Below are 25,802 nucleotides of genomic sequence, written 5' to 3' on the forward strand. Positions count from 1 at the left end.
ACATAGCCCTACACCCATATCCGAGGAGGATGCGTTCCTTCTTGAAAACCTAATCTCGACAAATGAACTCAAGCTAGTAATCAAGCAACTCAAAACTGGGAAAAGCCCTGGTCCAGATGGGTTCACAGCAATCTACTAAAAGACATTTTTGGAAACACTATCTAACCCTCTCGTAAAAACCTTTAATTCTCTGTCCTCTCCCACACTCCCTTTCCATAGAATGTTAGAAGCCCAAATTATAGTCATCCCAAAGGAAAGAAAACATGCCACCTCAGTGATTAACTTCAGGCCAATTTCTCTACTTAATGTCAATATCAAACTTTTTGCCAAAATCCTTGCAAACTGCTTACTTCCATTACTACCAACCATAATACATAGAGACCAAGTAGGGTTAGTCCCAGGAAGAGAGGCATGAGAAAACACGGGGAAAGCTATAAATGTTCATCACTGGTTGACTACTAATAACTAACAAGCAAATGTACTGTCAATGCAGCACCTATTCCCTGCGCTCTGAGTGGTGCAATCTTCTTATCCAACCTGACTGGAGGCTTGTAGATGAGAACAGATGACACGGCAACTTGATAATACTTCAGCCTTGCAGCCCCTCGCTGGACCAGGGTGGTCCGTAAGACACTATAAACGACAACAAACACAAGGGCGCACCGGCCTAGTGCATTATCTCTTAGACAGGTTTATTAAAATAATAGATTAAAAATACTCACAAACGAGTTTCTTGATAAAAAGCACATCAAATAGATATAAAATCCTCAGCAACAAGATCGGGATTGAATCGTCCCCTGAAGCTGTGCAGGTTTACGCGTTTCGAGGCAGCGCCTCTTCTTCAGAGTCTGAAGAGAATGTCTAAACACATTCATATATAAAGCATGTCCCTTTACTCAAACCCGACGGCGAGTGTCCGAGTGAACGGTCACCTGTCGAACGCCTTCTCTATCAGCAATGGGACGAAACAAGGTTGCCCATTATCCCCTATTCTATTCATCCTGACCCTAGAGCCCTTCCTACGATGTCTAAAGACTAATAAAAATATAAACTATGTATCTATTGCGGATCACACCTTTAAAGTGGCAGCCTTCACAGACGATATCCTTTTAGTTCTGAGATCCCCTTGACTCTATTCCGAACCTACTGAAAGAATTTAAAATTTTCCAACACTCACATGCACTCAATGTCTTTCTCCCCCAAGACTTAGTAATACAATGCACAAACAATTTTCTATTCCAATGGAAAAACTACTCCATTAACCACCTCCCACCCGGCCATTGTACATATACGGCCGGGTGGGAGTCTCGTCCTTCTGAATGGACGTTGCGGAACGTCCTTCAGAAGGAGCGAGATCGCGCCGCCGCGTGCACGCGCAACGGCGCAATCTCGATGTGCCTGTGTCCCTCGGACACAGCGCAACAAGATGCGTCAGGAGGGCGCTGTGATTGGCCCTCCTGATCACATGACGGCTGTGTCCAATCACAGCCGTCATGCAATGTAAATACAGCCGTTGTAACGGGTTCGATCTCTTCTCCTCCCTGACAGATCCTGTCAGGGAGGAGAAGAAGAGGATCGATACTGGAGCTGGGGTGATCAGTGAGTATTTCTAAGTACTCACCGATCACAGGGGGGGTCTGTGCTGGTAATCAGAACATTGATTACCAGTGCAGCCCTGGGGGGGGGGGTGGTGTGCCACTAGAGCCACCAGGGATGCCCACCCATGACCACCAGGGATGCCCACCATGGCCACCAGGGATGGCAAACAGCCTGCCAGTGGTGCCCTCCTATCAGTGCTGCCCACCAATGCCATATATCAGTGCTGCCCACCAGTGCCTGTTATTGCCATCCACCAGTGCCGCCCACCAGTGCCCATTATTGCCCACCAGTGCTGCCTATCAGTGCCCATCAGTGCCCCCCATCAGTGCCCATCAGTGCCCCACATCAGTGCCCATCAGTGCCGCCCATCAGTGCCGATCAGTGCCCATCAGTGCCACCGATCAGTGCCCATCAGTGCTGCCTATCAGTGCCCATCAGTGCTGCCTATCAGTGCCCACCAATGCTACATATCAGTGCTATCTATCAGTGCCACATATCAGTGCCCATCAGTGCTGCATATTAGTGCTACCTATCAGTGCCTATCAGTGCTGCATATCAGTGCCATCCCATCAGTGCCACCCCATCAGTACCACCCAATCAGTGTCTCCTCATCAGTGCCTGTCAGTGCGGCGTCATCAGTGCTCATCAGTGCAGGAAAAAACGTATCTATTCACAAAATTTTATAACCTAAACAAAAAAACTTTTTTTTTTTTTTCAAACTTTTCTGTCTTTTTTTATTTGTGCACCAAAAAAGAAAAAACCTGGCAGTGATCAAATACCACCAAAAGAAAGCTCTATTTGTGGGGAAAAAATGACACAAATTTGGTTTAGGTACAATGTTGCATGACCGCGCAATTGTCATTCAAAATGCAACAGCGCTAAAAGATGAAAATTGGTCTGGGAAGGAAGGGGGTTTAAGTGCCCAGTATTGAGGTAGTTAAATATCTAGGGACCCACTTGCCAACAAAACTCTCTGAACTTTATGCCAAAAACTATCTACCTAACCTCAAAACCATAACCGAAGATCTAAAAAATTGGAACAAAACCCATATTTCCCAGTTTGGCCGAGCATCCATCTTAAAGATGAATATCCTTCTGCGCATTCTATACATCCTTCAAACAGTCCCCATTAAAATCCCTACATCCTTTTTCCAAACATATAAACAAATCTGTACGAGATTCCTCTGGAACCAAGAACGCCCTAGATTACCATGCAATCTCCTGACCAAGCCCAAAATCAAGGGAGGTATTGGACTACCAGACCTTAAAAAAATGTTACTGGGCCTGTCATCTTACTAGAGTGGTGGACTGGACCCTACACAGCCAAAGTAAAGACTGGATTGACTTGGAGAACACTTTATCCTCCATACCCCTGCACCCGACACCTTGGCTCTTACCTAAACATATCCCGCACAGCCTCAAAGGACACCGGCTGATAAGTGCAATGCTCTGTTGCTTCAGAGAAGCTTGCAGGCACACCTCTGTCTCCTTCAACCCTGGACCCCTAACACCCATCAGACTTTTTTAGAAAATATATGGAAAATATTTGGTGATACCCAACAGTACTTGCACATCACTTCTATAAAGATGACACTTTACTTGATCAATCTGCCCTTAGAACCAACACAAACAACACCCTCCTTCCCCACTGGACCTATTTGCAAATCCGCCACTTCCTACGTGAACTGAACCAAGATTGCTCAATTTCAAGAGGATGAGTATAAGAGGTCCCATGAGATCCTTGACTTAGCATTACCTTGCAATCCCAATAAAAATTCTATTCGCCCATACCATACCATTTCAAGGCTCCATTTGCCTGCCTTACAAACAAGCTTTGGACAGAGGCTGAGGAGGAGAGGAGACCAAGCAGCCCCTTTATCCATTTTCCATATGTGGAGTGGTTTAAAGGGCAATATAAAAAATATGCAATTTCTTTAACCACCTCCGGAAGGTTTACCCTCTCATGATTAGGCCATTTTTGTGCTACGGCACTGCGTTACGTTAATTGACATTTGAGCAGTTGCACAACACTGTACCCACATACAATGTTTTTTTTTTTCTCCCCCACAAATAGATCTTTATTTTGGTGGTATCTTATCACCTGTGCATTTTTTTGTTTTTTTTTTGCGCTATAAACAAAAAAAGACCCATAAATTTAAAAGAAAAAAAAAAAAACCAACAATATTTTTACTTTCTTCTATAAAACCTATGCAATAAGTAAAATGTAAAAAATCAAATTTCTTCATCAATTCAGGCCAATATGTATTCTGCTACATATTTTTGGTAAAAAAAAAATCCCAATAAGTATATATTGATTGGTTTGTGCAAAAGTTGTAGCGTTTACAAACTATGGGATTTTTTTAAATTTTTAAAAATTTTTTATAAGTAATGGTGGTGATCAACGACTTATAGCGAGACTGTGACAAATCTGACACCTAGCTTACACTTTTTGGAGATCAGTGACACTAATACAGTGATCAGTGCTAAAAAATTTGCATGGTCAATGTACTAATGACACTGGCTGGGAAGGGGTTAATATCTGGGGCAATAAAAGGGTTAAATGTATGCATAGCCTGTGCTTACTCATTGTGGGGCAGGTGATTTGACTAGGGGAAGGCAAAAATCCATGTTCCAGCTTTGCAGAAACACAGGATCAATGCCTTCCCTTCTAAAAGAATGACAATCTGCCTTGCTTACACAGGCAGATTGTCATTCTGTCTGTGCCCTGTGTAATTGGTGGGTGCCATCTCTGGTACCCACCACTGGGCTCCTGCTGTGTGTGATCACAGCAGAAGTGGGTCACCAGCGGCACGTGGCCCCAGACCCAGAAGTGTCAGATTACATACTATGTACATGATCTTGCATAGAGATGGCACACTGCCGCAGTAAATGTACGGTGGGCGGTCCACAAGTGGTTAAATATCATGTTAGAGGGGTGACTGAGCTGCATGTAGAATTACAGAACATTAAACAATATGTAAACCCAACATTTCATATTCCTGATATATGCCTGCTGTGCCATGTACTTGTATGAAACAGCATCCTGTTCTCTTTGTATTGCTTCCTTTGTGTGAAATCCCTGGTGCTCCTGCCAGTCCCTTTGCTTTCCTATTAAAAACTGATGACACTAGGCAGGAGAGCACAATGTGGTCAGTTCTCTAGCTGTGCTCTTCTCCAATGATTAGACTTGTCCTGACATGACTTCCCCTGCACAGACATTCACTGGGAAGGTCAGTGAGCCACTGTTTCTTCCTCCCTGAGCTCCTTATGCAGCTGAGAACAGAGGGTATGGGATCACTTATAAAAAAAAAAAGGGGGAAAAGGTATTTGTAATTTTTTTTTAATATTTACAGTATCTCACAAAAGTGAGTACACCCCCTATTTTATTATATCTTTTCATGTTACAATACTGAAGAAATTACACTTTGCTACAATGTAAAGTAGTGAATGTACAGCTTGTATAACAGTGTAATTTTATGTGCCTTCAAAATAACTCAACACACATTAATGTAAAAACCACTGGCAAAAAAAGTGGGTAAACCCCTAAGTTAAAATGTCCAAATTGGGCCCAATTAGCCATTTTACATCCCCAGTGTCGTGTAACTTGTTAGTGTTACAAGGTCTCAGGTGTGAATGGCGAGCAGGTGTATTAAATTTGGTGTTATCGCTCTCATACTGGTCGCTAGAAGTTCAACATGGCGCCTCTTGGCAAAGAACTCTCTGAGGATCTGAAAGAAGAATTGTTGCTCTTAATAAAGATGGCCTGGGCTATAAGAAGATTGCCAAGACCCTGAAACTGAGCAGCAGCACAGTGGCCAAGACCATACGGCGGTTTAACAGAACAGGTTCCACTCAGAACAGGCCTTGTCATGGTTGACCAAAGGAGTTGGGTACACGTGCTCAGCGTCATATCAAGAGGTTGTCTTTGAGAAATAGAAGTGCTGCCAGCATTGCTGCAGAGGTTGAAGGGGGTCAGGGGTCAGCCTGTCAGTGCTCAGACCATATACCACACACTGCATCAAATTGGTCTGCATGGCTGTCTTTCCAGAAGGAAGCCTCTTCTAAAGATGATGCACAAGAAAGCCCGCAAACAGTTTTCTGAAGACAATTACTGGAATCATGTCCTGCAGTCTGATGAGACCAAGATAACCCCATTTGGTTCAGATGGTGTCAAGCATCAGTGGCGGCAACCAGGTGAGGACTCGGAGTACAAAGACAAGAGGTGGAGAAACCTTTGTCCGAATAGTCGCTGAGGATAACATGATCCTCAGCTACCTCCCCCCAGCCTTGTACTACTTCCAGGGTCTAGGTAGCATGATACCCACCCCTGCAGAACTGTCTAATGTCAACCTCAGCCTAAATGTCCTCATGGCAATCATGCTTGCCCTTTTTCTCATCCTCCTCCTGTGCCTGCTGTGGCCTCGCAGGGACAGTGTCTTGATACATTGAGCCCTGAGATTCAAGGAACTCCTACTCTTCCTCCTGCTGTTCTGCCTCCAGTGCCCTGTCCATGATGCAACACAGTGGGGGTTATTTACTATGCTGTGTGCTCTATAGGTGTGTTTGAGCCTGTGGACCCAATAATTAACTCTGTATTTATAATGGGTAGCACCACGGCTTAGTAGTTAGCACTATTGTATTGCAGCACCGAGGTCTTCAAGTCAAATCTCTTCTGGAGAAGCAATAGGAGAAAATTGTGTGAACTGGAAGGGGAGGAAAATACTTCATGTCTAAGGTTCAAAGAGAAATTTAAAACTGTGTTACATTAACATTTTCAAAAATTCTTGCCAGTGTCTAATGGGGTTTTTTTTATTTGACTTGGGATTCTGTACCACCTTGATTCCTAGAAGGGCAGAACGTTATCACTTTGCCATAGCAGTCTCTACAATTTGTGTGTAAACATGTTGATAAGCATGCTTATAATATTTTTTATAATTCTTTTTGTGAACAACAAAAGGTGTGATCTTGAGTAATGGGGAACGCTGGAAGCAGATACGACGCTTCACACTCACCACCTTGAGGGATTTTGGAATGGGGAAGAGAAGCATTGAGGAGCGGATCCAGGAGGAGGCCCGCTGCCTGGGAGAAAGCTTCTGGAAAAATGGAGGTTGGTGATATCTTTATATATACATGATCTCTTTTTAGGATATATTGTACCTTTTATTACATTTCGCACATTGATCAACCATGGATAGGCAGGTCTGCCTGACTGTTAAGTTTTAAAAATACATCGCATATTTATCACTAATTAGTGTAAGTCTTTATAATACTCTGTTCTTGAATTAATATGAAAGTCCTTGTTTTGGTATTTTAGGTTCCCCATTTGATCCAACAGATCTTCTGCGTTTGGGGGTCTCCAATGTTATCTGCTCCATTGTTTTTGGAGAACGTTTTGACTATGAAGATCAGAAATTTATGACTCTCCTGTCTTTGCTGAAGGAACTCTTCTCAATCATTGCTTCTCCATGGGGTATTGTAAGTCTGCTTACAAAACTGATACTGGAGTTATTACTGTATATATTTTTTTTATCTATCAAGAGTACGCTGTAGACAATTGGAACAGTTCCATTAAATGGGAATCACTGGTGTTTTTATTCAACCTTACAACTATGTACCATTACTAGTAATTAGCCGAACACCCCCTGTTCAGTTTGCACCAGAACACCGCGAACAAGGGGAAAAGTTTGTTCGAACAAACAAATTCCTTTGAAGTCTATGGGACTCAAACGTCAAAAATCAAAAGTCCTCATTTTAAAGGCTTAAACGCAAGTTATTGCCCCAAAAAAGTGTATGGGGGTCCGGGTACTGACCTGGTATGGGGGTCCGGGTACTGACCTGGGGAACATGTAAGAATGTAAATTCAAAAAAAAAAAAATCTTTTTTAAAGGAGCAGTGATTTACTGATTTTAATGAGGCTTAAAGTGAAACTATAAAAATGAAAAATTCCTTTAAATATCGTACCTGGGGGGTCCCCTTAATGTTCCGTAAAGCAACACATCTGTAAGATGTATGTAGCCTGCTGCAGCAATACTGACATTTCTAAAGGAAAAAATGTCATACAAATATACATACAAAATTTCAAATCACATGTACTTGTTATACAGGTGCATAAAAATGGGGCTTTTGGTGTTGGTGGTGCCTGAACACCGTAACCCCTCACAGTTACTCTTGCTGGGCACAGGAACGGGCCCTGCTGGTAAAAATTCCACACAAATTTGAAATCTCATGTAATTGCCATACAGGTGCAGAAAAATTGGACCTTGGTTCTTGGTGGTGCCTAAACGCCGTAACCCCTCACAGTTACTCTTGCTGCGCGCAGGAACGGGCCCTGCTGTTAAAAATTCCATAAAAATTTGAAATTGCATGTACTTCATATAGGTGCAGAAAAATTGGGCCTTGGTTGTTGGTGGTGCCTGAACACTGCAACCCCTTTGCAGTTACTCTTGCTGGGTGCAGTAATGGGCCCTGCTGGTAAAAATTCCCATACAAATTTGAAATCGCATGTACTTGTCATACAGGTGCAGAAAAATTGGGCCTTGGTTGTTGGTGGTGCCTGAACACCATAACCCCTCACGGTTACTTTTGCTGGGCACAGGGACAGGCCCTGCCATTAGAAATAAGATGCTAGATTGAAATCGCATGAACTTGTCCTACAGGTGCAGAAAAATTTGGCCTTGGTTGTTGGTGGTGCCTGAACACTGTAACCCCCTTACAGTTACACTTGATGGGCGCAGGAACGGGCCCTGCTGATAAAAATTCCATACAAATTTGAAATTGCATGTACTTGTGATACAGGTGCAGAAAAATTGGGCCTTGGGTGTTGGTGGTGCCTGAACACCACAACCCCTCGCAGTTACTCTCGCTGGGCGCAGGAACGGGCCCTGCTGGTAAAGATTCCATACAAATTTGAAATACAAAGATCAAGTGTTGTATGTGTTCTTATCAGTGATCTAGTGGGGGGCCTGTGCTGTCACCTGGCCTGGCCAAGTTTGGGTGTTGGCTATGCAAACCTGCTGGAGTGATGGGGACCTGGAAGGTTAGTATTGGCAGGAACTGAAACTGAAATTGGGCCTTTGGTGTTGGTGGTGCCTGAACACCGTAACCCCTCACAGTAACTCTTGCTGGGCACAGGAACAAGACCTGCTGGTAAGAATTCCATACAAATTTGAAATCGCATGTACTTGTCATACAGGTGCAAAAAAAAACGTCCTTTGGTGTTGGTGGTGCCTGCACACCATAACCACTCACAGTTACTCTTGCTGGGCACAGGAACGGGACCTGCTAATAAGAATTCCATATAAATTTTTAATTGCATGTACTTGTCATACAGGTGCAAAAAATTGGGCCTTTGGTGTTGGTGGTGCCTGAACACCAAAACCCCTCACAGTTACTCTTGCTGGGCACAGGGCACAGGGACGGGGCCTGTTGTTAAAAATTACATACAAAATTTAAATTGTATGCACCTGTCATACAAGTGCCGAAAAGTTAGGTCTTGGGTGTTGGTGGTGACCTAAACCAAAAACATTGTTGGAAGCTAGCAGAATCAAGGTTGAGGAATAGGATAGGCAGCATATGCAGTCTTCATGGGATGGCAGACTCCTAGCACATTCAATCAGTTACATCATCATCAGGGGCTAGATAGCTACTGTTGATCCAGGACTGGTTCATTTTGATAAAAGTAAGCTGGTCAACAGGGTGTGTGGATAATTTAAAGTCAAACTATATGCGCTATTAGATGGTTTCAGTCAGTGACCTCGTCACCCCCTCCCTCCTTGACAATGAAGCAAACTTGGCAGTATTCTGCAGCTGTGGCAACATGACTGCTAGTTTCTTGTCCGTCATTGTCACCCACTCTCTCTAGGCTCACGTTATTCCCTTAATCAACCTGGGAACCAACATCACAGCATTCAAATTGCTGCGCATCCTCCAGCAGCATGTCACTGATAAAATAGTTCAGGTGACTCCTCCGTGCATGATGGCATGTTGTGGCTGAATAACACGGCCAGCACCGTGTCTAAAAAGGAAGGGATGCACTGCGTCTATGACCACCACTTTTCACTGTGGACACAGAGGCTCATTGCCCACTTTTCATGGCCTTTGAGTGTCCGCCTCTTCTTGTCGGCCTTTCGGACATGATGTGGATTTTGGGGGCTTTTTATTACTGGTTGATCAATATATAATATATATATAATGCACTGCTGATATATACTGCACTGCTGATATATACTGAACTGACCGATAGATACTGAATGGCCTGATGTATACTCAAGTGGCCTATATATATATATATATATATATATATATATATATATATATATATATATATATATATATATATATATATATTAGTGATCGACCGATTATAGTTTTTTTAATGCGATACTGATACCGATATTTTGGTCATTAGATATCGGTATCGGCCGAAATTTTCGAACATGTAAAAAAAAATTTTTTTTTCTGAATGTACTCCTTGTGGAGGGATCTGGGGGTCGAAAAGACCCCAAACCCCCTCTCGGCACTGAGAAGCATTCAAAACGCCAAGTTTGGCTGTTTTGAATGCTGTCAGTATTTTTAATTGTGAGTGGCATTGTGACGTCCCAGGTGGGGAAGTATATTGACTCATATCTTCAGCCGCTGGTAGACGTCATCTACAGTTGTGCCCGACCCCAGATTATGCTCTGGGCTAGGTACATAGATGACGTCCTCCTCCTGTGGAATGGGTCCAGGCTGGATTTAGACATCTTTATGGAGGAGTTGAATCAGAACACAAGGGGCATTCAGCTAAGCTTTGAAGCTAGTCAGGAAGCTATTAACTTCCTTGACTTGACCATTACGCAGGATGAGAGGAGGTTTATCACCAGTACCTTTTTAAGGTGACTGATAGGAATTCTTATATTCCTATAGACAGCTGTCACCACGCCCCATGGCTTCAAGCGGTCCCTAAAGGCCAATATATGCGGCTTAAAAGAAATTGCACGGATCATGAGGACTTTGTCCAACAAGCCCAGATCCTCACAAAAAGATTCACTGATAAGGATTATGACAACTCATTCCTGGCCAACACTTTGAAGACGGTGGAGTGTATGGAGACAGAGGCGTAACTAGAACCTTCAGGGCCCCGATGCAAGAAACCATGAAGGGCCCCCCAGACCCCTGGCCGGGGCCCTTCCCTTCAAGCCCGGGGCTCTTCCCACTAATCCTGGGGCTCTTTAATCTCATTGCATGGCCTTTTATTACGGTCCCGCATCAGGATCCTTTCACAAGTTCTGCAGTGGGCCCCCTTCCTGCAATCTTGGGGCCTCCCCACAGTGGTGAAATGCCAGGGCCCGGTCGCAAGTGTGACCTTTGAGATCCTAGAAGTTCACCCACTGGTTTGCTACCGGGCCCCCTGGAGCATGGGGCCCGGTAGCGATTGCAACCCCTGCAACCCCTGTAGTTACGCCCCTGTATGGAGAGATCAACCATGCTTTCAACTACAGCTTGACCTGCTAGGGGTGATTCCCCTTACACATCACCTTTCATTACCACCTTCTCTACTCAGCACAGAACCATTAAAAACATTATCGAAAGGCACTGGCATATTTTGAAAAATGACAGTACCGTTACCAAGGTGTTGCCAGACAAGCCCAAGGTGGTGTTTAGGGGAGCTCCTACCCTAAGATATAAGCTAGCCCCAAATGTTCTGAACCCCCTAGAGCCTAAGCCAAGTTTTTTCAGTCAGCTGACAGGTTACTATAGATGTAATCGATGCCAGACCTGCTCCGTTAATAAATGTAAACAAAGGAATACAAAGGACTAACTTTTCCTATCAATCCTTTTATTTCATGCTCCACAACGGGGGTCGTCTATCTATTGCAGTGCCCTTGTGGCCTACAATATATAGGGAGGATCAAGAGGCCTCTTTTTGTTTGCTGTAACGAACACATAGCGAACATAAAGAAGGGCTTCAAAAAACATTCAGTGTCAAACCATTACCGCCTCAAGCATAATAGAGATCCTCGCAATACTATTTTTATGGGCATTGATAGTTTTTTTCCGCATTGGAGAGGAGAGCCATTTGTGAGGGGGCTTTCCAGATTGGAAATGTCCTGGATCTATAAGAGTAAAACCTTTACTCCTTTTGGCCTTAATATAGACACAGATGTGAATGCTTTTATCGATAATTCATAATATTATATTTATAAACTTTATTGATTATGTGATAGTTGCAAATCAGTTTTTGGTCATGCTATATAATGCATACTTGTAAACCCAGTGTGAGCCGCATTCCAATATGGACCAGGGTTAATTTTATTGAAATAAAATATATTAAATTAATGTGATTATTTTATATAATTTTTTTATTGGGGTATTTCTAGAGTTATATTTAATTGGAATTTTTAATATTTACCATTTTTTTCTGATGGAATGGACACCTACAATAATGTTCCATTGAATATATTTAATATATATTTAATTTAAAAACATTTTTTGTTTGGTGGTTGGACCTTTTGAGTTGCTATGTAACTTATAGACCCATATATCTATAGCCTTATGCAGCATCTATTTATCTATTTTCTGCAGCACAACATTGATCTGTTTAGACAGGCAGTTACCTTCATTAATTTGTGTTAAGAAGGCATATGGATGTAATCAATGTTGGTGATTAGGGCATAATACACATTTCTATAATTCATATATATATAGATGGTGTCCGGCCATTTCTATTAACGATATGGCGCTTTATGAGTTATTAATAGAGTTGAGCGGACACCTGGATGTCCGTGTTCGGTGGGTTCGGCCGAACTTTAAAAAAAAGTCCGGGTCCGTGTCCCGGACTTTTGCCGAACTTTTCCCGGACACCGAACCCCATTGAAGTCAATGGGGACCCGAACTTTCAGGCACTAAAATGGCTCTAAAACACCAATGGAAAGGGCTAGAGTGCTGCAAATGGCAGCCAAATGTTGTTAAGAGCATGGCAAGTGCTCTGCAAACAAATGTGGATGGGGAAATAACTTAAAACAAAAAAAAAAAAAAAAAAAACAGAAAAATAAAACAATGTTCTTCATCTCTGAAGGACGAGGCCCATATGGAGTAGGAGGGAGGTTGAGGTGGTGGTGGATGTGGCGGTGTCATAGGCGTGCACACAGGGTGTGCCGGATGTGCCTGGGCACACCCTAATCACCTAGGGCACATAGCATTATCACTCTGTTTGCCAGTGAGGAGATGGGAAAGATCTCCCTCGGACCTGCTCTGCTCTATTTCACTTTGCCAGCAGGGAGAGTAATGTATCGGGGCCATGTACATGTAGGCAAACACATGCATGTGTATTTAAACTTTGGGGTGCACACCCTAATGCAATAGGCTGCGCACACCTATGGGCGGTGTAGGTGGAAGCGGCGGTGGAGGAGGACCAGGGCCGGATAAGGAGCATCTTGGGCTTGGTGCTGAGGATTTTGAAGGGCCTTAAGGGCCGTGCCTTGGCATGCACCCAGAGGAGGAAGGGTGCAGCCATGCATGCCTAATTCCACATGGGATGCTGTCTCTGAAGCCCATAAACACATCCATGCATCGGCAACTGTCCCTCCTTGTCCGGCCTTCGTGCTGTGTGGGGAGGTTATGAGGGAGCAGCCTGGGGAAGCGAGCATAGAAGCCAGACTTCTGTGTTTACAAGTGACAGAAGAGCGGTAACAGTGAATATGGCCAACCTGGGGCCTCTATAAAGGTAGGGGCCTGGAGCTGCAGCTCCAATAGCCCCTACGTTAATCTGGCCCTGAGGAGGACGAGGTAGCCAACACTGCTTCTTTTCACAAATTTTAAATGAGGGTACACCCTAAAAGAGTGAGAAAGAGCAAAAATGGAACAATGGCTGGGTAAGGTCGGTATCCATCGCTATTCTGCACAAGGTACGGAAAAGTCCAGTGGGATCCATGCCTGGTTCATTTTAATGAACGTGAGCTTGTCCACATTGTCTCTGGACAGGCGGCTGCGCTTGTCTGTGATAACGCCCCCAGCCGTGCTAAATACCCGTTCAGATAACACACTGGCTGCAGGGCACGCCAGCACCTCCAAGGCGTAAAGGGCAAGCTCAGGCCATGTGCCCAACTTGGAGACCCAGAAGTTGAAGGGGGCAGACCCCTCATTCAGTACGTCTAGGCGTGTGCACACATACTGCTCCACCATGTTGGTGAAATGCTGCCTCCTGCTAAGACGTTCCATATGAGCTGCTGGTGCTGCTGTTTGTTGTGGCGTGCTGACAAAGCTTTTCCACATTTCGGCCATGCTAACCCTGCCTTCTGAGGTGCTGGCGGTGCCCTGGTTGCGTTGGCGACCTCTTCCTCCTCCTCCTCCTCTGCCTTGTGCTTCCACTGTGGCCCCGCTGTCAGGTGGCAATGCCAGCAGCATGGCGTCTACCAGCGTGCGCTTGTACTCGCGCATCTTGCGATCGCGCTCCAGTGAGTGAATTAAGGACGGTACGTTGTCCTTGTAACGGGGATCCAGCAGCGTGGCCACCCAGTAATCAGCACAAGTTAGAATGTGGGCAACTCGGTGGTCGTTGTGGAGACACTGCAGCATGTAATCGCTCATGTGTGCCAGGCTGCCCAGAGGCAACGAAAGGCTGTCCTCTGTGGGAGGTGTATCGTCCGTGTCCTCTGTATCCCCCCAGCCACGCACCAGTGATGGCCATGAGCTGGCCTGGGTGCCACCCTGCTGTGAACATGGTTCCATCTCGTCCTCCAGCTCCTCCTCCTCATCCTCCTCATCCTCCAGAACTGTGCCCCTGCTGGACAATTGTGTCCCTGGCGTTTGTGTGTGTAGGAACCCACCCTCGGAGCCCCTTGCGAATGACTGCCCTGAAAGCCTTGGAAATGTTACCTCTTCATCCTCCTCCTCCTCCTCCTCCTCATCCTGTGCCACATCCTCTTCCATCATCGCCCGAATTGTTTTTTCAAGGAGACATATAAGTGGGATAGTTAAGCTGAGAACGGCGTCATCGGCACTGGCCATGTTGGTGGAGTACTCAAAACAGCGCAACAAGGCACACAGGTCTCGCATGGAGGCCCAGTTATTGGTGGTGAAGTCGTGCTGTTCCGCAGAGCGACTCACGCATGCGTGCTGCAGCTGAAACTCCACTATGGCCTGCTGCTGCTTGCACAGTCTTTGCAGCATGTGCAAGGTGGAGTTCCACCTTGTGGGCACGTCACATATGAGGCGGTGAGCGGGAAGGCCGAAGTTACGCTGCAGAGCTGACAGGCGAGCAGCAGCAGGGTGAGAACGCCGAAAGTGCGCAAAGACGGCCCGCACTTTCTGCAGCAGCTCTGACATATCGGGGTCGTTTTTAAGGAACCTCTGCACCACCAAATTCAGCACATGCGCCAGGCAAGGGATGTGCGTCAAACCGGCTAGGCCCAGAGTTGCTATGAGATTTCGCCCGTTATCGCACACCACCAGGCCGGGCTTGAGGCTCGCTGGCTGCAACCACTCATTTGTCTGCTGTTCCATGCTCCTCCACAACTCCTGCGTGGTGTGTGGTTTGTCCTCCAAACAGGCAAGTTTTAAAACTGCCTGCTGTCGTTTACCCCTGGCCGTGCTGAAGTTGGTGGTGAAGGTGTTACGCTGTCCGGATGAGGAGGCGGTAGAGGATGAGGAAGCGGAGTAGGAGGAGTTAGGAACAGGAGGCAAACTGAAGCGCCCTGCAATCCTCGGTGGTGGAAGGACATGCGCCAAATTGCTATCCGCCTCAGGCCCATCCGCCACTGCATTTACCCAGTGTGCCGTTCGGGAGATATAACGCCCCTGACCGTGCTTACTGGTCCACGTATCGGTAGTTAGGTGGACCTTGCCACAGATGGCGTTGCGCAGTGCACACCTGATTTTTTCCCCTACTTGGTTGTGCAGGGAAGGGATTGCTTGCCTGGAAAAGTAGTGGCGGCTGGGCACGACGTACTGTGTGACAGCCACCGACATAAGGTTTTTAAAACTGTGCGTCTCCACCAGACGGAATGACAGCATTTCAAAGGCCAAGAATTTTGAAATGCTGGCATTCAGGGCCAGGGATCGCGGGTGGGTAGGGGGGTACTTCCTCTTCCTCTCAAGTGTTTAGGAGATGGAAAGCTGAACGCTTCCACGGGACATTGTGGAGATGGTTGGTGACCCAGGTGGTGGTGTTGCTGACAGATCCTCTGTTTGCGGGGTGGCAGGTGCCGGTATCACTACAGATGTGGCTGGAGCGGCCGAGACTGCAGCAGAAGAGGAAGCAGAATGAGTCAGAGACGTTTCTTGGTTTTGAAGGTGTCTACTCCACTGCAGCTCGTGCTTTGCACTTAGATGCCTGATCATGCAGGTTGTGCTCAGGTTGAGAAGGTTTATGCCTCGCTTCAGGCTCTGATTGCACAGGGTGCAAACCACTTGTGTCCTGTCATCAGCACATTTTCTAAAGAACTTCCACGCTAGAGAACTCCTTTGAGCTGACTTTGGTGCGCTCGTTCCCTTGCTGCGTTGGGCAGTAGTAGGCGTAGTGTCCAGGGCACGGGCGCTCCGCTTCTGCACCCTGCTCCCTCTTCTGCTGTGCTGGTGGCTCTGTGCGACCACTGCCTCTTCCTCCAAACTACTCAGGTCACCTGCATGACGTTCATTCCATGTGGGATCGAGGACCTCATCGTCCTCCACATCATCTTCCACCCAGTCTTCACCCCTGCCCTCCTTGTCGGTCTCCACAATGCTGAACGCCGCAGCAGTTGGCACCTGCGTTTCGTCATCATCGGAGACGTGCTGCGATGGTCCTTGCATGTACTCATCTTGAGAAATGAGTGGTTGGGCATCGCTGCACTCAATCTCTTCCACTTCTGGGACAGGGCTAGGTGGATGGCCCTGGGAAACCCTGCTGACAGAGTGCTCAAAAAGAAGAAGAGACTGCTGTATGGCTTGGGGCTCAGACTGCTTGCCTGATTTGCAAGGGGGTGAGGTGAAAGACAGTTGGACATCGGCTGCAGGTGCCAACTCTGACCTTTCTGCAGTAGACTGGGTGGGAGACAATGTGAAGGAACTGGAGGCACTGTCATCAGCAAACCAATCTACTATCGCCTCTCTGTGTTCTGGCCTCATCACGTCTAGAGGCGTATGATGCCCTACCAAATACTAATGCAGGTTCTGTTGTTTACTAACACTTGAGAAAGGTGTTTCACTTGTGCGTGTAGCTGGCACAGATTGACCACGTCCTCTCCTTGCAACAGGAGCTCTACCAGCTGCACCACGACCCAGGCCACGGCCCCTATTTGACGGTCTCCTCATATTTCTGTAATTTATGATCTTGCCCTAGAAAGGTGTTTATTGAATAGCGGAACAAAACAACAACAGTATCGCACGGGTGTATCTGACAGTCAAATATGCAAACTATGCCGCAATTTAATGTTTTTTACCCCAAAAGGGTGTATATTGAATAGTGGAATAGGAAAAAGGATATAAAAACGGTGTATCTCACACGCACAAACACAGACTAGGTACCTAAAGGGAGGATGAGGAAGAGGAGTAGGAGGAGCTGGGAACAGGAGGCAAACTGAAGCGCCCTGCAATCCTTGGCGGTGGAAGGAGATGCGCCAAACAAATTTAAAAGGTGTATCTCACACGTACCAATACAGACTATGCCGTAATTTAATTTTCTTACACTCCAAAAGGGTGTATATTGAATAGCGGAATAGGAAAAATGTTATAATACGGTGTATCTCACACATACAAACACAGACTAGGCCCAGATTACAATTTTTTGTACCCTAAAGGCAGGATGAGGAAGAGGAGTAGGAGGAGTTGGGAACAGGAGGCAAACTGAAGCGCCCTGCAATCCTCGGCGGTAGAAGGAGATGCGCCAAACAAATTTAAAAAGGTGTATCTCACATGTACCGATACAGACTATCCCGCAATTTAATTTTTTACACTCAAACAGGGTGTATATTGAATAGCGGAATAGGACAAATTTTACAAAACGGTGTATCTCACACGTACAAACACCAACTAGGCCCCGATTACAATTTTTTGTACCCTAAAGGCAGGATGAGGAAGAGGAGTAGGAGGAGTTGGGAACAGAAGGGAAACTGAAGCGCCCTGCAATCCTCGGCGGTAGAAGGAGATGCGCCAAACAAATTTAAAAAGGTGTATCTCACATGTACCGATACAGACTATCCCGCAATTTAATTTTTTACACTCAAACAGGGTGTATATTGAATAGCGGAATAGGACAAATTTTACAAAACGGTGTATCTCACATGTACAAACACAATCTAGGCCCCGATTACAATTTTTTGTACCCTAAAGGCAGGATGAGGAGTAGGAGGAGTTCGGAACAGGCAGGAGGCAGACTGAAGCACCCTCAAATCCTCGGCAGTATGAGATGCGCCCCAAAAATTGGAAAGGTGTATCTCACACGTACCGACACAGACTATCCCGCAATTTAATTGTTTATACCCAAAGGTTTTGATTAAATAGCGGAATAGAAAATATGATCAAAAAAAGTGTATGTATCTCACACGTACAGAAGCACACTAGGCCCCAATTACTATTGTTTGTACCCCTAAAAGGCTGAATGAGGAGTAGGAGGAGTATGGAACAGGCAGCACCCTCAAATCTTCAGAAGTATGAGATGAACCCCAAAAACTTGGAAAGGTGGATCTCACACGTACCAACACAAACTATCCCGCAATTTAATTGATCCCCAAAGGTTTTTATTGAATAGCGGAATAGGAAATATGATCAAAAAAAGTGTTTGTATCTCACACGTACAAAACCACACTAGGCCCCAATTGCTATTGTTTGTACCCCTAAAAGGCTGAATGAGGAGTAGGAGGAGTATGGAACAGGCAGCGCCCTCACATCTTCAGAAGTATGAGATGAACCCCAAAAACTTGGAAAGGTGGATCTCACACGTACCAACACAAACTATCCCGCAATTTAATTGATCCCCAAAGGTTTTTATTGAATAGCGGAATAGGAAATATGATCAAAAAAAGTGTATGTATCTCACACGTACAGAAGCACACTAGGCCCCAATTACTATTGTTTGTACCCCTAAAAGGCTGAGTGAGGAGTAGGAAGAGTATGGAACAGGCAGCACCCTAAAATCTTCAGAAGTATGAGATGAACCCCAAAAACTTGGAAAGGTGGATCTCACACGTACCAACACAAACTATCCCGCAATTTAATTGATCCCCAAAGGTTTTTATTGAATAGCGGAATAGAAAATATGATCAAAAAAAGTGTATGTATCTCACACGTACAAAACCACACTAGGCCCCAATTACTATTGTTTGTACCCCTAAAAGGCTGAATGAGGAGTAGGAGGAGTATGGAACAGGCAGCACCCTCAAATCTTCAGAAGTATGAGATGAACCTCAAAAACTTGGAAAGGTGGATCTCACACGTACCAACACAAACTATCCCTCAATTTAATTGATCCCCAAAGGTTTTTATTGAATAGCGGAATAGGAAATATGATCAAAAAAAGTGTATGTATCTCACACGTACAGAAGCACACTAGGCCCCAATTACTATTGTTTGTACCCCTAAAAGGCTGAATGAGGAGTAAGAGGAGTATGGAACAGGCAGCACCCTCAAATCTTCAGAAGTATGAGATGAACCCCAAAAACTTGGAAAGGTGGATCTCACACGTACCAACACAAACTATCTCGCAATTTAATTGCTCCCCAAAGGTTTTTATTGAATAGCGGAATAGGAAATATGATCAAAAATGTGTATGTATCTCACACGTACAAAACCACACTAGGCCCCAATTACTATTGTTTGTACCCCTAAAAGGCTGAATGAGGAGTAGGAGGAGTATGGAACAGGCAGCACCCTCAAATCTTCAGAAGTATGAGATGAACCCCAAAAACCCCAAATATCATTCAGCTCTGCTGCAGGCCACAATTTATTTATTTTTTTAACCCAAGGCTGTATATTGAATAGTGGAATAGAAAAAAAGTGTATGATTTCTGAAACCACTCAATATTAGCACATGTGAACTGAACACAGCAGTGTATGATCAGTCACTCAGCACAGCACAGCACAGCTGAAGGAAAAATGCTGCACACAGTGCCTGATAGAAAAATACTTTTCTCCCTCCTCCTCAGTGGGCAAAAAAGATTGTGTTCACTGCACCCCAAAAAGATTGTGTTCACTGCACCCCAAAAAGATTGTGTTCACTGCACCCCAAAAAGATTGTGTTCACTGCAGCCCACACACAGCAAAATGGATGTGGACCACTGACACCTGCCTATCTCCTGTCCCACACCAGACAGCAATATCGATTGTAGTTTGTAGAACACACTGTCTGACCCTAAAAATCAGCAGACTCTGTCCCTAAAAGGATTGATAAGATCGTAGATCGGGTGACTGCAAACCCCCCCCCCCCCCCCCCCCCCACACAGCAATATCGATTGTAGTAGTTTGTAGAACGCACTGTCTGACCCTAACAATCAGCAGACTCTGTCCCTAAAAGGATTGATAAGATCGTAGATCGGTCACTGCAAACCCCACCCCACACAGCAATATCGATTGTAGTTTGTAGAACACACTGACCCTAAAAATCAGCAGACTCTCTCCCTAAAATGCCTACAACTCGCCCTGCCTAACACACTCCGACCTGTCCCTCAGTTCTATCCAGACACAATTGTTTTTTTTTTCCTGTCTGTCCCTAATCAGCAGCCAGCACCCCAAAAAGATTGTGTTCACTGTACCCCAAAAATATTGTGTTCACTGCACCCCAAAAAGATTGTGTTTACTGCAGCCCAAAAAGATTGTGTTCACTGTACCCCAAAAAGATTGTGTTCACTGCACCCCAAAAAGATTGTGTTTACTGCAGCCCAAAAAGATTGTGTTCACTGCAGCCCACACACAGCAAAATGGATGTGGACCACTGACACCTGCCTATCTCCTATCCCACCCCACACAGCAATATCGATTGTAGTTTGTAGAACACACTGACCCTAAAAATCAGCAGACTCTCTCCCTAAAAGGATTGCTAAGATCGTAGATCGGTCACTGCAAACCCCACCCCACACAGCAATATCGATTGTAGTTTGTAGAACACACTGACCCTAAAAATCAGCAGACTCTCTCCCTAAAATGCCTACAACTCGCCCTGCCTAACACACTCCGACCTGTCCCTCAATTCTATCCGGACACAAATGTTATTTTTTCCTGTCTGTCCCTAATCAGCAGGCAGCACGTTGATGTGTGCTCTCTCCCTGACACGTTCAACTCGAACTCAAAGCTCATCCCTAACTATTACTGTTGGGTAAGGATATGGAACTCCCTTCCACAGTTGGTGGTGTCAGTGCAGAGTGTAGATAAATTCAAATAACTTTTGGATGTGTTTCTTAGCAATGTACAGGGATACAAAGCCTCCATATATTATATTATGTAATGTCATTGTGTTATTATGTGATATCAACATTGCAGTTTGTATGACAGTAATGTAAACACTATCTCCGCACACAATGCAATTACATCACAGTGGTCAACTTTTTGTAATTTTTCTTTACCAACTTTTCTTGGAAGAATTTAATGTGGTTTTTTTTTTAACAGCTACTAAATATATTCCCAAAAACTATGCACGCTCTGCCTGGGCCTCATCAAAAAGTCTTCAAAAACACTGACAAAATGAAAGATTTCATTTTTGAATCTGTGGAAAACCACAAGAAGACAATCGATATGACCTGTCCAAGAGACCTTATTGACAGCTTCCTTATAAAAATGGAGGAGGTGAGGTATCTATCTGCATGTAATTGTTTTCTATTCCATATCATGCACAAAGAGAGGGTAAAAACCAACCAATAATATTCAACCTATGATCTAAATGAAATGAAGAAAACATTCTTACATTTGTCCAGATCTACTAATTAAACATTTTCCCAAAACTTCTCACTGCTCAAGGAACATCAAGAACTCTTTTTCCTTTAAATGTTTCTAGTCATCAGATACATTTAGCCTCATACATTAAAGAATAAGTTTACTTTTTTTTCTGAATTCCAGCTCCCCTATGCACCAATATACCATTAATATACATCTTTTGCAGAAATAAAAAAAATATATATTTATCCTCTATACTCCTTACCTCAGTGTCAGTGCTTGTAGTATAACAAAACTCCCTCATTACTTCCTGCACAGACCTTAGGACGTAACACAAGAAGGAGTTTACCAGCTGACCTCATTAGCACACACTCTGCATCATCTACCCTTCTATTCCAGGAGATCACTACCACCTACCTCCCCAGGTGCACGTTTTTTAAATGCAATCAGTGATCCCTGTACTCACTAAATACATAGGCAGTGATTGTTCATTTGGCAGAGTGTGCAGTAGCAGAGCGATCAAATAACAGCTTATGCGGATAGAGTTGTAGTACGGAAAACAGGAGAAGTGATTCCTGGGTTCTGTAAAGCTCACCATGCACTATACAATCTGATTGTACAATCTCCTTTAAATCTACCATCAACTATGTATTGAAAGGGTCTGCCTGATTGGATAGAAAGTGTGCCCTCCTATTATATAGTTTTGGTAAATCTAAAGGAGATTGTACAGAGAGTATACAATCTGATTGTATAGTGTATGGCTACCTTTATACACCTCAAATTAACTAGATACACTTTTGGTGCCATTAATCAGGCAGGCCCTTGCACTACATAGTTGATGGTAGAGCTACAGGAGATTGTACAATCAGATTGTATAGTGTATATTGAACTTTACAGAACCCAGGAATCACTTCTCCTGTTTTCCGTACTACAGCTTTATCCACATAAGCTGTTTTCTGATCGCTCAGCTCCTGCACACTCTGCCAAATTAATGATCACTGCCTGTGTATTTAGTGAGAACAGGGATCACTGATAGCATTTAAAAATGTGCACCTGAGGAGTGGTAGTGATCTCCTGGAGTAGGAGGGTAGATGATGCAGAGTGTGTGCTAATGAGGCCATCTGGTAAACTCCTTCCTGTGTCACATCCGAAGGTCCGACCAGGAAGTAATGGAGAAGTTTCTTTATACAGCCAGTTGGACACTGCAGTAAGAGTGAGTAAGATTAACAGAAAGCTTTTTTAATTTCTGCAAAAGTAGTACATTAATGGTATATTGGTACATACAGTATGGGAGCTGAAATGTTTAGAAAAAAAAAGGTGAACTTAGCCTTTAAGGCCTAATTAGACTCATAGATATGGATATGTAGTGAGATAAGCATTGTACTAACTGCCTCCATTTTCATTTTCTGACCATTTTGGGGTCTGTTTACACTATGCGCTGTGACCAGTGCTTTTCTGTACTTGATCAACACCAGTCACTGCAAAAACACATAGAAAATATTTTTTTCGTTGTGCCCTGTTAACACTGCAAAATTTCAGGTGGTTTGCAGTGCATTTTTCTGCAATGCAGAGAAACTTATCTGAAGTCACTGTCCATTTTTTTTCACACTGCAGCTCTTCCATTGTTCATAGGAATCAATGAAATGTTATTTTAATATTTCAATAAAGTAAAAAAAATAAATAAAAAAAAAATAAAGTACATTGCCAGCACATAAAGAACATTAGACAGCACACTAAAACTGATAATTTTAGCTTGCGCCTAATATGAACAGGCCTTCCTGTTCCAATATTTGTGCATGATATCTAAATATGACTATGCAGTCCAATCGGCACCAATGTTTAGATCCAGTGCTTCCAGTGATCAGCACTAAGTAACCTGATTAGACTCCTGCTCATCCTCTGCAATTCTACTCTATGCTAGGAGGGTTGTAGCTATTGTATGACAGCTGTCTCCGATGCCCTATAAAGTATTAAACAGGTTCAAATTTGTTTGGAAAAATGGGTTGCTGGAATTTAAAAGTTTACATTGGCCGATGCTTTAAGAAGAATTTAGATAGTTTTTCGTATTGGTCCTTTTGTTGATGATGTTTATGACTACTGTCCTCCAAAAATGAGCAAATGTTAAAAGAAAAAAAAAAAAAAGCAATCCACCTGCAGCCTGCTGACTCCAGGATTCCAACTTGATGGGTTTAGATAATGCCAGTGGAAAATGCACACTATTAAGAATGAAGAGGGCCACAATTATATGACCTAGTAAGTTTACCTCCCATTCTACAGTTGTGTAGATATCCTCTGATTTGGTCACTTGGATGGCAAAATAAAACTGAAAAAAGCCAGACATTATGTATGTAAAAACATACACATTAACTATTAAAGATCAACCCTTCATACAGGTATAAATGTTCATTGAATTAATTAAATACCCATTTGGAGCCTTGGAAAAAACATACAATACTTCTAAATATAAATGAAAGAGATTTATTTATTCTGTTGGTGGATGCTAAAGGGTAAAGGTGTGGATTAGCCATGTTTCTCCAGACCTCTAAATTAGCAATCCAAAGATAATTACTAAGAGCTGGTTTATTGTTCCAAAGTAACCACTCAGATTCAGAAAGTTATTTTCCAAGGCAAATTTGAATCTGATTGGTCGCTATGGGCCTCATTGGCTATAGTTAAGCTTTTTTCCACAGGAGGAGGACCCAACCCAGCACAGTAAAATACAAAGACTCCACATATTTGCCTTTTTTAATTTACTCATGTGAAGAATGTGTTTCCAGTTTACCTAGATATGGAGGGTCAAACGTACAATAACTTACAAACCAACTTTCACCACATTCATGTATGTCTCTTCCTGACCAACCAACCCCAGGGTGCTTTTTTAAGAGTGCAGGGCACTGTGTTTGAGGGGTCTCTTTCTTTTTAATCAATAGCATCTTTAGGGCAAGTGCTACCAATCATCCCTCTTGCTGTAGGGATCATAGCCATATGTTTACAGCACTATGCCAGATGTAATGGGTAGTGTAATTGGCGGCCAGGTCATATATTTGTTTAATTTTTAGTAAAACCCATACAAAAATCATTGAAATAAAAGGAGAATTGGCAGAACCTGAATCCAATGTGGGGATGTAAGTGGTGAACTTTTTTTGTAATGGTCATAGTCACTCATCTTTACTGATATTTGAACTATCCACAGGAGAAGGATAATCCAAGCACTGAATTCCACTTTGATAACATGTTTGCTACAGTCATTGACCTTTTCTTTGCTGGAGTGGAAACCACTAGTGTAACTTTGAAGAATGCTTTCCTCATCCTCCTGAAACACACAGAGGTGACAAGTAAGGAGACCTTGACCAGCTTATGGATATTTTTTATGATCGATTTCACTAAAACAAATCTGCTTATTTGTAATAACACTAATTACCAAGTGTGTTAAGAATTGGTTAAAAAAAAAAAAACGAAATAAATAAATGTATATGCTCATCTTAAAACAACCATGTTGCCAATCTTAAAATTCAAATAAGACTTCTCCCTGTAAAAAATAATGTAAATACTTACATTTCTTTTTGTCCACACTGCTGAACACACTGTTGCTGTTGAAATATCCCTTAAATTCTTCTAGGGAGCTGGTATTTCAAAGAGTGTCTAACTTCTGTGTCCCCCACAGTTCATTAGTTCATTAGTTCCTATGTTGGAGAGCATACTGCCCCAAAGTATTAGATCCTTGGGATCATGTTTAGAGATCACGCTGCTTCAGATTTATAAATAATACCTATAAGGTTCCACCTCTTTTACTCATCCTCATATTAGTTACTGTCATAGATAGGAAACCTGGATGTGCTATTGGAGCAAACCTACTACATTTTTAATGTGCAGAGGATTTCATAGTACATACACTGAGTCTGCAAAGTATTTTATATGGATATAAAAAAATATCCACCACAAATAATGGGAATTTGAATGTACCCAGGAGGAAAGTGAAAATCCACAGTCACAACATCATATAATCAGTAACTAATTTCTATATTATCCGAGAAAGAGAAGGTCTAGCTCAGGGGTATTCAACCCGTGGATCGTGGGCTGCATGCGGCCCAAGACGACTATGATTGCAGCCCAACACAAAATTGTAAACTTTCTTAAAAATGTTGATTTTTAAAAATGAGTTTACACTTACCAAATACATGCAGCCAAAGAAAAAATTGTCAGTCTCTATTTACTGGATTTTTATAAGTTTTATCTTTCCAAAGAAAAATATCCCACGCTTCACAATCACGCCTTATTCATGTCATCAATTTTAGACAGCAGCTATATTGGTAAGCAACTATTTTCAAGGATGAAGCACACAAAGGGCAAAATTAAAACCAAAGTATCTGATAAGCACCTTGAGA

The 25,802-nt window shown here is 43.6% G+C and overlaps 1 protein-coding gene across 1 annotated transcript in view; it reads left to right on the plus strand.

The window, feature by feature from the left end:
• The window catches only part of LOC309560467 (uncharacterized protein), a gene marked incomplete at its 3' end in the record, with an annotated part of 138,152 nt that overhangs the window by 28,664 nt on the left and 83,686 nt on the right, over positions 1-25,802 (plus strand). The window contains exons 4-7 of the mRNA XM_082264100.1: positions 6,557-6,706; positions 6,914-7,074; positions 21,154-21,330; positions 24,611-24,752. Coding sequence (XP_082120226.1) covers positions 6,557-6,706; positions 6,914-7,074; positions 21,154-21,330; positions 24,611-24,752 — 630 coding nt within the window. The remainder of the gene's footprint in view (positions 1-6,556; positions 6,707-6,913; positions 7,075-21,153; positions 21,331-24,610; positions 24,753-25,802) is intronic.

Source organism: Pelophylax lessonae, assembly GCF_965119305.1.
Source record: "Pelophylax lessonae genome assembly, chromosome: 7".
Taxonomy (NCBI): Eukaryota; Metazoa; Chordata; class Amphibia; order Anura; family Ranidae; genus Pelophylax; species Pelophylax lessonae.